A 12,938-nucleotide genomic window follows, 5' to 3' on the forward strand; every position below is an offset into this window, starting at 1 on the left:
CATTTGCTTCAACCTGTGAATAATTTGTGTGGGAAGACATACAAAGAAATTTAGGATTGGTTAATACTACACCAAGCATCCAATGAAAACAGAATAACAGTTCTTTTGCCAACTTTTGGGTAGTATATGCAAAGAAAATTGCACTGTTCTGTCTCAATACTGTGATTCAGAGAAAATATTTCACCAACACATTGAATTTACTTCCTACCTTCTAAAAAAATGATAACAAAAATCTTGCCCAACATCCTTGTAGTACAAGGACAGAATTTCGGCCAAGGAAGTTTTGTGTGTTTTATTTAGAAGTAATTTAACCAAATACTGGACTAGCTTAAGAGGTTGTATGGATTGGAATAGAGCAACATGCAAAAGGAATCCAACCTGGGGTGGCATCTGGAAAAAACCATGAAGGAAAACCAAGGGCAACAGTTCAAATCACCTTGAACTTGTAAAATAATTGGCCATCAACTAGTTGCTAAATATGGATGAGGGAAGATTGAGAATTAAAAAGATGCCTTCAAGCTTTCTGGTCTTCTCATATTCTGATGAGAACTTCAAAGCCAAAGAGGTTAAATAACTCACCCAAAGCCAGTCTGCTAGATTGCCTGCTGGGAACAAACTAACTCCCAGACGGCTCTTACCCAAACTCTGAGATGGGAAACCACTCTTTGGATAGCAAACAAGCACAGGTTGAACTCCGAAACAGCCTTCCCTCTCAACTCCATCTGTAATTAACCTTGAGGTCCAGGGCAAGTCCTTTCACTTCTCTGAGGATTGCTTTCCTCCCCAACCCAAGTGAATGGTAGTAGATGAATTTCTACAGCTTTTTCTACCTCTAACATTGCAACATTCTGTGCAAATAAATAAAATAGCACTTGCTAAAAAAAAAAAAAAAAATGGTATCTTAACAGCAAGAGACATTGTCGATTTCTGGATTTTAGGAAAAGTCTTTAATCTCCCATCATTTTTAAACCCTATTATCTATAATAACAAGTTAAAGAACAATAAAGAAAGACTTTATGGGAAATGGGGCTTTGGTAGAAAGGAGAAAGTTGGGAACTAAGAACAAAGAAATGTAAAGCAAAGAAAGGAGTTAGAATACAAAAGAGATACATCAGGGACAAGCGATCAGAGGTGGCAGGAGGGACTCAGGAGGGGGGCAGTGAGTAGGCTGAGAGATGGAGAAGGAGAAAAGAAGACCAGATGGTGACTGAACTTCACTGGGGTCTCCACTCTTCAAACAGCATTAAAAACAATACTGCTGGGCCGGGCGTGGGGCTCAAGCCTGTTATCCAGCATTCTAGGAGGCCGAGGCAGGTGGATTGCTTGGGCTCAGAAGTTCGAGACCCCTGTCTCTACTAAACAAAGAAAAACGAAGGCAAGAGGATCTCTTGAGCCCAAGTTGGAGGTTGCTGTCAGCTATGATACTACAGCACTCTACTCAGGGCGACAGGTTGAGACTCTGTCTCACAAAAAAAAAAAAAAAAAAAATATATATATATATATATATATAGATAGATAGATAGATATAAAATACTGCTGGGATTAATATTTTTATAGCAGTTTATGTTATTGAATCCACTTCCCCCAAAATTATTTATCTATAAACCAGACCTTTTTGATTGGCATTACTATTTTACAAAAAAAAAAAAAGAAGAAGAAGAACAGACATGTTAGGTGCCATACCCAACATCACACAGCCACCCGGATACATTAGGCAAAGGTATGATTCAGAATCCCTGGCTCAAATACTTGCTTTTTTTTAACCATATCACACTGTCCAGTCATATCTTTTTTCAAAATGCTATTAAATACTAGCTTTGAACTTCTAGAAGGTTGAAAGGAATTCAAGGTACTAAAGGCTCACATTCAGAAGGTGCACACTCTCTGAAAGTATAATCCAGGCATGTCTTTAAACTACCAGCATGACTAACATGGAATGTCACCGGGGATCAGAGGATGAGACTTCCCCAGGGAGCGGGGAAGGCCCCACGGAGGGAGAGGGCGAGGATTGGCAGCAGGCCTAGCGAGAATGCTGAGGTGACTGGGTTCCAGACATCCTCAAGTGAGTAGATCTGCTTAGTAGTGGCCAAAAATTAATAAAGAAAAAGTTTGCATGGAAATCACAGGTATTATATCTGAACAGGTGAGCCTGGGCCATCCACCCTGTTCAGAGCAGGCCGGTTAGGAACCTCCAAGTGAGGGAACGGGTGGGTCAATGGTCTTCAGCCCAATGAGCCTGTTGGAACAGAGTTTCTGAACTCACTTAATAAAGATTTTGCTTAGCTGGGCACAGTGATTCATGCCTATAATCCCAGCACTCAGGGAGGCTGAGGTAGGTGGACTGCTTGAGCTCACAAGTTCAAGAGCAGCCAAAGCAAGAGTGAGACCCCATCTCTACTAAAAATGAAAAACTGAGGAAGAGGATCTCTTAAACCCAAGAGTTTGAGGTTGCTGTGAGCCGTGATGCCATAGCACTCTCTCTACCAAGGGGTAGAACGTGAGACTCTGTCTCAAAAAAAAAAAAAAAAAAAAAAAAAAAGATTTTGTTTTACAATGTTCCCACTCATACATAGAACCTAAATATTAAAAGAGCAATTGATCTCATGGGGATAGAGATTACAATGACGGCTACCACGGGCTGGGAAGGGAAGCAGGATTGGTGGAGACAAAGTGGGGACAATTAAGGGGCAGTAGTAGTTAGTTAAAATCAACACTATTTGATAGCACAACAAATAATCAACAAGTTGGGGCAGACTCTAAAATAACTAAAAAGTGGAATCGGAATGTTCCTAACTCAAAGAAATGATAAACGTTTGATGTGATGGATACCCCAATTACCCTGATTTGATTAATTCATATTGTATTCTTGTAGCAAACATCACACACCCCCTACAAAGATATACAACCATATGCACCCATAACAATTAAAGATTTAAAAAAATTAATGAAAAATATTTTGGTTAACATTCTTGATGAGTTTTCTATAGCAATATTTTAATAGATTTTTATACTTTATGGCCTTGAAAATCTATTACTTCACAAGTATGGGGGGGGTTTGGTTTGGTTTTTGTTTTTTGAGACAGGGTTTCTTTTTTTTTCTTTTTTTAAAGACAGTCTCACTTTTTCACCCTTTGTAGAGTGCTGTGGAGTCACAGCTCACAGCAAGCTCAAACTCTTGGGCTTAAGCCATTCTTGTCTCAGCCTCCCAAGTAGCTGGTACTACAGGCACCCACCACAATGCCTGGCTATTTTTTAGAGATGAGGTCTGGCTCTTACTCAGGCTGGTCTCAAACCTATGAGCTCAGGCCATCCACCCACCTCAGCCTCCCGGAGTGCTAGAATTACAGGCATGAGCCACTACGTCTGGCCTTAGAGAAGGTTTCATTCTTCACCGAGGTTGGTGCACTGGTGTCAGAAACACCTGGGCTCACATGATCCTAGCATCTCGGCCTCCTGAGGAGCTAGGACTACAGCCATGCAACACCACATCTAGCCATTTTTAAAATTTTTTCTATAGACAAGATCTCACTATCTTGCTCTGGCTGGTCTCAAACTCATGGGCTCCTCCTACCTGGGCCTTGCAAAGTGCTACAATTATAGGTGTAAGCCACTGCACCAGCCTGAGCACATGCATTTAGTAGATGGGGCAAGGGGAAGAAATCAGCCAAGAATGAGAAGTCATGCTCAAGGGAGTAAGCAGCAAGAAAAATAGAAGGGGGAAAAGGAGGAATGAGTAATAGAAAAGCAAAACCAGAAGGGATTAGAACTGTGGACATAACCTTGGCTTTGACAGTTAGAAAGGCATTCTTGTTTCTTTCTTCCTATCACTAGTAGGGAATATCCGCAGTTTTGCAGCCAACCATGATGGAAACTACATGGATTTTGAAATCAGACACCCCAGCTCTGCTACTCGCCAGCTGTGCATTAAGCAGGTGCCCAATCTGACGCCCCAGATGCAAGTAGCCTTGCAGTTTAAGAGGATAAGCTCTTAGATCTGTGATCAAAGTCATCTCTTAAAATTCTGTGCCTTTACTTCTCTGTAAAATGAAAATAATAACAGATCTACCTGATAGGACTCCTACCAGCAAAAAATGAGTCATTAGAAACACACAGTAAATGTTAGTCCCAACACAAAACTCTTCTTGCCTAAGTTTCCTCTTTCATACAAGAGAAGCCACCATCTAGTTCAGAGGTTTGACTGATGGATATCGGTGTTCCTCCCCGTGTTCACCATGCTGACTCATCAGCAAGTTATTAATGAATAAATCTTTCCTGAGAGCCTATTCTCCCTCCCCTCCATGTTCCTACCCTGTTTTTTACCCCCAGTATAGTATCATGTTCCTGTATTTATGGGCTAGTTTGAATACAGAGCCACATAGTTTTTCTCTTTGTGCTGGAGACTGAAATTTACAAGCCAGGACTCTTCATTCACTGATTGTAAAAAGCATAAAAGTCCCCCGTCATGTCAGAAAAATCCAGAGAATAATATCAAAAATTCAGGAGCTGTGGGCAGTCAACACACTAGTTTAAGAAGGCTCTTACTAACATCATTTGAAACCAAATGTATCTGGGGGGACATGGGGGAGGTCAGGGGAGACAGACTTCCCAGGGTGCACTGGCTATTTTCAGTTTAAGGTTATGACCACAAATGAGGTTCCTAAATAATTTAGAAGATAAAAAAATAAAAGTAAACTGTAGCTCCTTCCACTCCTTTTGATTACCAAGCCAGCTTTCTCTATCATAATCTACTGAGTTCACTTTATACAAGTATTCTGAAAGAAAGAAAACTCAGCCCACCATGATGACAGGCACCTGAGACCTTCCTAGAGAAACCAACTGTTACATTTCAATTAAAAGTAGTTCCATGGATAGAGAAAGGAAGCTCATTAGGGAAGGAATGTTTCATTCACTGTTTGGTTCCTAGATCCTAGAATAGGATCTGCACATAGTAGTTGCTCAGTAAAACTTCTTAGTTTTGAGGACACAGGGTCTCGCTTTGTTGCCAGGCTGGCGTACAGTGTGAAGGCCATAGCTCACTGCAGCCTCAAATTCCTGGCCTCAAGTGATCCTCCTGCCTCAGCCTCCTAAGTAGTTATGATTACAGGAGCTCACCATTGCACTTGATTAATATTTTTCATTTTTGTAGAGATGAGGTCTCACTATGATAGTCTCCAACTTTTAACCTCCTTCCTCAGCCTCCCGGAATGCTGGGATTACAGGAATGAGCCACCATGCCTGGCTCTCCGTTAACGCTTAATAATTGAATAAATGAGTGTGTTTCCCTGTCTCTGTGCATTTCCTTTCATTCATTCTTCGGTTCCCTCCTTAAACACTTGCCATGCATTGCTACGATAGTGTGCTGGAGTAAATGCCGAAGGCTGTCCGGTATGGACGGCAAACGTGGTTCTCGTCTTCAGTGGAGCTTATGGTCTAGACCGGTGGACCCCAACAGAGTGTTCCAGAAATGTGTCGCTACATTTCTGGTTGTTTGAACGAGGGAGGGGTGTGACAGACTGTTTGTAGGCAGTGACTAGAACTGTCCTGTGCTGTACACAACAATCCTATCTAATTACAAAATGGGTGTACACCACTCTCAACCTTTGACTATCCTGCTGAAATTCAAGTAGGTGAAAAAATACACTTAGAAAATTGTCTGAACCTGGAATCCAACTCGATTTTGCACTTATGCACAAAGTATTTTTGCATAGTTGGAACTATACTGAATGTTCTAGAAATGAAAGTACTGGGTAACGCAATGGAAGACTGTACTTTGTTGGGAACTTCAGTGAGACTTGTTAACGGCTGTCTGCAGGAGCCACACACCTGCGTAGCCCACTACAGCAGTCCCTTCCTGCCACCTACTTCACGGTGTCTTCCAGGAAGGTGATGCCGGAGCCACCAAAAACTGAAGTACACACAACTTAAGAATAAATTAATTGAACCTAACTTTGTACTCACGTAGGTCCAAATTTCAAGGTTTTAAAAATTGGGTGGGTCAGCTGTTTGAAGTAACATTAAATTCTACCTCAGGATCATAAAGGAGGAATGGGGAAGTACGGATGTTAAAAGAAACAACGTCTGATGGAAATGTAAACTGCTGATCTAGACAACAAACATGTCCAATTGTTTTATTTGTACCAGGTGAATAAACCGGGTGCTGTGACAGAGAATGATGGGGGGAAATGCTTTGGACAGGGGAGTCTGGGGAAACCTTTCTGCAGAATCATAGTTTAGCCGTCTCCCAGGCCAGGGCAGGGAAGAATATTCCAGGCAAAAACATCCCCAAAATAAAAACAAAACCCCAGCAAGACCATGAAGATAGAAAGAGTTAGCTCATTGGAGAAATTGAAAAAAACCCAGTTAGTACTGTTCAGTGAGGTTCAGTGAGGGGGAAGAGCGTGGATGGGGGGCAGGTGGTGAGTTTCCCAAGGGTGCCTCGAGTGAGCATGAGATCCAGCCCCCAGATTGAGGTAGTTGGATGAATGAGGAGGCATCCACATAGCAGAAAACAGAGGAAGTGGTGGCCTCGTCTGAGGTGGCACCCATGGTGTTCTAACAGCATCTCTAACCTTGCAAAGAATCAAGGACAGGGACGGGACAGGTGTGGGGCTGTATCAGCGCCTGGGCAGTGGGGATCCAGGTCCCCCAAGACCTCAAGGAGGGCAATAGCCACAGGGAGCCTGCGTCCTGCTAAAGTGACCCTTGTGAAAACCTTCCAGAAATTTTGTTTTAGTTTTTGTATATTTTACCTGTGCGTTAGCTGACTCAGACATTACAGAAGAGAAAGAAAAATTCGGATCAAACTCAGGGAGCCTCATTAGCTGGGCTCAAGGCAGATAACTCCTTCATTCTGACAAGTGCTCTGGGCTTCAGCAGAGGCTTTGCTGTAGCATTAAAAAAAAAAAAAGATAAGGGTACATTTACTCAAGTGTTATAATTACTCATGTGATATCATTTTTTTATTCCAAGAATAAAGTATATATGAAATTAACACTAAATGGTTATGTATGGAATCACCTGTTATTCAGAAGGATCCTAGATTTGTCCTTATTTTTTAATAATGACATTTTTTTCGACCTAGGTTTATACCTAGAAAAGAACAATTACAAATAGGGGTTATAAAAAATAACCTCCTTATCCAGAACTCCCAAATCTAAAAAGCTCAAATAACAAGAGGTATTAGAAGTACTATGTTAAGCCCCCTAAAACACCACACAGGTTGCGTGCCCCTTACCCGAAATCCTAGGGACCATAAGTGGTTTGGATTTTAGATGGCTTTGAATTTTGGAATATTTGCATTCACATAGTGAGATATTTGGGTGATGGGACTCAAATCTAAATGAGAAATTCATTTATGTTTTATGTACATTGGATACATACAGCCAAATGGTAACTGTATGCAATAGTTTAAAAATAATTTTGGGCATGAAACAAAGCTTATGTTCACTAAACCACCAGAAAACAAAGTTATCACTATCTATCTTGCGTCAGTGCTCAAAAAGTTTTGGATTTTGAGGCATTTCAGACTTTGGGATTAGGGATGCTCACCCAGCTTCTAAAGAAAAACTCATACATATGGTTCTATGGTTGTGTTGTATTTTAATTCTCTGAACCCTGTCAACCCATGTGTAGACTACGTAGATACTGAACTTGTTTTCAGAACCAGAAAAGCCATCTCCCCACTGTTTGCTCAGTCTGACTGCTCGCGAGGCAGTCTCAATCTTCTGCTCTTGGAACCATGGCCTCCTTGGGCCCAGAGATTCTTCTAAAGATGGCTGCCCCCACCCTCACAGCTGTAATTCAAGAGCACACACAGAGCAAGACAGTAACTCTAAAACACAACTCAACCAAAAACCTCAGCTTCCTTTCAGGCTTCACCCTTTGTGCCCTTAGCCACAGCCAACCCAGTCGACCACTCCATGACACCATCTGGTTCCTCCTCCAGCCCCACAATAACTGTCTTAGATCAGGCTGCCATTTTGCTTTGCCTAGGACTCCTCCAAGAACCTTCCGACATCTTCAAGGCCAGAGCAAGGTGGGAGGGGGTGAAGGAGTGGAGGACAGATTATGACTTGGAATCAGGAACAGTGTGTAGTTCTCCTGGGACCTCAACAAGGAGACTCCTCCCAAGAGAGGTCAGATCTCCAGGCAAGCAGTTTAAGGACACAGATCAGGAGGGAGAAGATTCTAAATATTTCACGTGTGTTTCTCAGATGATTAATGCTTCATTATCATATAGTCCTTTACTATTATTATTTTTTTTTTGAGACAGAGTCTCACTATGTTGCCCTTGATAGAGTGCTGTGGTGTCACAGCTCACAGCAACCTCAAACTCTTAGGCTTAAGTGATTCTCTTGCCTCAGCCTCCCAAGTAGCTGGGACTACAGGCACCTGCCACAATGCCCTGCTATTTTTGGTTGCAGTTGTCATTGTTGTTTAGCAGGCCCAGGCTGGGCTTGAACCCACCAGCCTCAGTGTATGTGGGCAGCATCCTACTCACTAAGCTATGGGCGCCAGGCCACCTTTTACTATTTTTAAAGATTTCATATTGTATTTGATCCGTGAGGCTCAGAGGAACCATGTCATCATCATTTCAAACACAGAAATTAGGAAACGGACCCTCAGAGATACTGGGTGATGTATCCAATGTCAATGATTTAGTTAAGGCCCACTCCCATTTTTGAAAGATCATTAAGTTCCTTTTCAATAGTAATCAAGTACTCATCAAGCTATCAGACACTCACTGGTATTGATAAGTACTGAGAATTTTCAGAATGTCAACTGGAATACAAGTTCGAACGACATCTGTAGAAGGATTTGTTTATACTAGAAATAAAACTTTCTCATGATATTTTATTACAATGCACTTGGGCAAAGAAGTAACTTCAATTGCCACAGAGCAGTATAAGGGAAGTTTTTTTTTTTTTGTAGAGACAGAGTCTCACTGTACCGCCCTCAGGTAGAGTGCCGTGGCGTCACACGGCTCACAGCAACCTCTAACTCTTGGGCTTACGCGATTCTCTTGCCTCAGCCTCCCAAGCAGCTGGGACTACAGGCGCCCGCCACAACGCCCGGCTATTTTTGTTGCAGTTTGGCCGCGGCTGGGTCTGAACCCGCCACCTTCGGCATATGGGGCCGGCGCCCTACTCACTGAGCCACAGGCGCAGTTTTTAAGAACTAAGCTGGAAATCTAAAACTGGATTCTGAGACTAGATTTCCATGAATTAGAAATGTTAACCATTCATGATCCTTGAAGCACTGCAATATGTCTTACCAAGCATTTTCTTTCTTCTTCTTTTGCATTAGTTTTAGATGTTTTTGTGGTTAATTTCACTTTGATGCATACCTTATACTAAATCAACACAGATCAGTTAACTGTAAAGGAAAGAAATCTTTACATGCTTAGTTTATATCATAAAACTACTGAGCTAAAAACAATTGAGAAGACTCATGCCCTAAGATTTTCCCAAGTCCATAAAAAATACAGATCTTCCATAGAATCATAAACTTTTAAAGTTCAATTCTAATTTCAAAGCATCACGTGTGTTTGCCTAAAATGTAGGCCATATTATTATTTAGGAATCATATTTCTCTAAAAAAATAAGATTTCTACTTTTCATGATCTTTTTACTGAACATCACATTTTCCTGCTACCAAACATATTTCATAAAAAATAACCTTTTTAAAATAGTCTATAAATTAAAATTATAACTTGACAAGAAATCATGTAGTATATTTGATGGATTCAAACTATGCTCCTATGTTCTGTTCACAGTTTTTAATGATACAAATGTATATGAGATCTGACAATAAAGTTTAAGAACTCACCCTAGAAACTGCATTCCTCACTGCTGAACATTACTAGGGTCACCTCTGAAGTACTCCCCTTGGGGAGCTGTACACTGACACCAGCACCCAGTCCACCCTTCAAAGCAATTTTCCCAGAATAAGTTTGCAAACTTAATTGTCAGAGCTTATACAACAACAGCTCTGACGGCCATCTCAGAAAAGAATTCCAAACTCGCTTTGAGGAGTGGACTAGCACTAGCCCTGGGCATAGCTTCCCAAGGGAAATACTTCAAAGGTGACCACAGTGATATTTATGCAGCACTTTTTCTAGGATGAATTCATGAATTTAATTGTCTGACCTTGTATATTCCTTCGTTTGCTCAGAAGATGGAAAAGTCCATTATACTAACTAATAATTTCAAATTGTGCTAAATAGTACAATTCTCCCTTTAAAAGGCCATATCCTATACAATGCTATGAAGCAGTGTTTTCAGTATTACTTAAAAATCAGGAGTGCACGTGGAACCCCTTGTAAGTCACATGACAATTAAGTGCACACGTTTGAGAAATCACGGACCTAATTAAGACAAAAACCCTTTCAAAGTTGTAAGCGAGCAGCAAAACAATATAAATAAGAGTTCTTACAAATGGAACTCGTGGAATGCTTTTAAGTGACGTATTTATCATGCACTGATAATTTCTTCTCTTTCTCAATGTATCAATCCTATCTCAGTACCCTTCTGTGATAACGTTAGTCACTGACCCAATTCCACAACCAAAGTGCATTCATACCATGGTGACATGTGCTATCTTCATAGCCTCGCGTGATAAAGCAATTATATTCTCCCAGTGTTATAAGAGTTAACAAGTCCAGTTAACAATGCCATGGTTTTTTCTGGCTCACAGAGGAGTCCTATTATAGGATGTGATGTGTAGAAGTCACTTAATCCATGTGATGTGAAAGGTAACAGGCGTATCAAAGAGGCATTACCTTTTATAAGGGAAGGATGAAGTATTATAATGGGGCTGGCTTGGGTGTCAAAATGTACTTCTGGGAAGATGATTCCTCTGGTGAGTAAGGTTGGTACAGCCTCTTCCTTTCAGGGAACCCCAGAAAGAGCAACCTCGTCAAAGCATCATCTGTCTGAACCTTGCAAACAAGTCGTGCACCTTTCTAGGACAGTGAACAGGCTTTGAGAAGGCAGGAGGGGAAAGGATTTAAAATTCCCAAGGTCGGGTGTGCTGGCTCAGGCCTGTGATTCTAGCACTCTGGGAGGCCGAGGTGGGTGGATCACTTGAGCTCAGGAGTTCAAGACCAGCCTGAGCAAGAGCAAGAGCAAGACCCAGCTCTACAAACTAGCCAGGCAGTGAGGTGGAATGCTATAGTCCCGGCTACTTGGGAGGCTGAGTCAAGAGGATCATTTGAACCCAATAGTTTGAGGTTGCCCCAAGGACCAAAAATCATTTGGCAGTAAAGATATTTGCACCAGATTGTTCACTGCAGCTCAATTCATAATTGCCAAGTCATGGAAGAAGCCCAAGTGCCCATCGACCCACGAATGGATTAATAAATTGTGGTATATGTACACCATGGAATACTATGCAGCAGTAAAAAAGATGGAGACTTTGCCTCTTTTATGTTTACATGGATGGAGCTGGAAAATATTCTTAGCAAAGTATCTCAGGAATGGGGAAAAAAAAAGTATCCAATGTACTTAGTACTACTGTGAAACCAATTTATAATAACTCACACTTGCATATGAAAAATGAAACACAACTTTAGGCTGTGGGGGGACAACAGGGCAATTTGGGGACAATCTTGAGATCAGGCCAGTTGGGTGATTTTCATTATCTCTGCCTATGAAGGAGGAAAGGGGAGGATGAGGGATGGGGAGGGGGCGGGAGAGATAGTAGGGGATGATAGGGGGACCACAACTATGGAGCACATTGCAAGTACAAGTTGGTTCTATCATGTGTAGAACACAAATGTCCTAATGCTATAATTGGGTAAATGAGATGAAATTTATGCTAATTAGTATGATGTAAGCACGCCAATTTGTACAAATAATCAACACACTGAAATGGGCATAAATGTATTTATGATCTATGTACAAAAGACTTAAAAAAATAAAACAGTTTGAGGTTGCTGTGAGCTAGGACAACACAGCACTCTACACAGGTGACAGAGCGAGACTCTGTCTCAAAAAAAAGGATTTGAAATTCTCTGTATCAATGTTTATATTTTAAATGTCATAACCAATTATTTTTCTCTGGTTTGTAAAATCTGACAGCCATTTTGATTTGTTGAATCCATGAATTACTCAGGAAAAAGCAGCTAATAGAAATCACTCTTTAAACTACAGACTTTCCACTTTCCGATTTGGAAAGAAATATGACGAGGGAACCTTAAATTATGTTAAAATCTTTCCTAATTCAGTAATTAAGAACTTGATTTAGTTCATTATATTGAACTGAATTCCTTTGGTTTCCACTGCTCCAGATCAAGCGCAAGGGAAGGAATTACCCACATAGACTAGAAAATTATTTCTCTCAGCTCATGTAGACCATCTGGTTTTCCACGGTAGAAGGAAAAAGGCAAAAAAGGGTAACAATAGAGTAACGTATCTTCCCAACACAATTTTGAAAAATGCTTTGAAATGTCTGTACATAGCAAATAGTTTTCCAGTTCAGCATTTCACGGATTAAAAAATACAGGCTGAAGAACATAAAGACACATCCACCAGTACATAGCAGAGTCAGCAAAGATCTCTTGATCTGTGTAATTTCCCCAAGCGTTTTCTTGTTTTACGATACTTCTTTTATCACAAAGTGGTCTCCTAATCTCAATATATCATGATGATAAAACAAAATATATGCTTAGATGCACGCCAATAATTGAAAAAAGAAACATAAAAAAATCCCCATAAAATGTGATGAGAAATCTGGTAATAAACACATATTTCAGCAAGAAAACAAAAGGAAAAGAAAGGGTATACATGTGGTCTTTATGAAAATATCTTTATTTGTATACACATTCTCTTGAGGGAGCTGGTATATAACGATAAGAAAAAATTGCTCTTTAAAAGACAAAAAAAAATCTCTGATCATTCTAGAAGACAGAAAACTATTTTAGTAAAAATGGATTTTTT

The 12,938-nt window shown here is 40.7% G+C and overlaps 1 protein-coding gene across 10 annotated transcripts in view; it reads right to left on the reverse strand.

The window, feature by feature from the left end:
* The window catches only part of CACNB2 (calcium voltage-gated channel auxiliary subunit beta 2), a 355,444-nt gene that overhangs the window by 152,322 nt on the left and 190,184 nt on the right, over positions 1-12,938 (reverse strand). The window contains exon 1 of one of the 10 annotated variants that reach the window (XM_053572168.1): positions 6,750-6,849. The exons of the other annotated variants lie outside the window; for them this stretch is intronic. Coding sequence (XP_053428143.1) covers positions 6,750-6,818 — 69 coding nt within the window. The 5' untranslated portion in view covers positions 6,819-6,849. Of the gene's footprint in view, positions 1-6,749; positions 6,850-12,938 lie in introns of those variants that run through there. 10 annotated transcript variants of the gene reach the window in all.

This window comes from Nycticebus coucang, chromosome 20 (genome assembly GCF_027406575.1).
Source record: "Nycticebus coucang isolate mNycCou1 chromosome 20, mNycCou1.pri, whole genome shotgun sequence".
NCBI classification, from domain to species: Eukaryota; Metazoa; Chordata; class Mammalia; order Primates; family Lorisidae; genus Nycticebus; species Nycticebus coucang.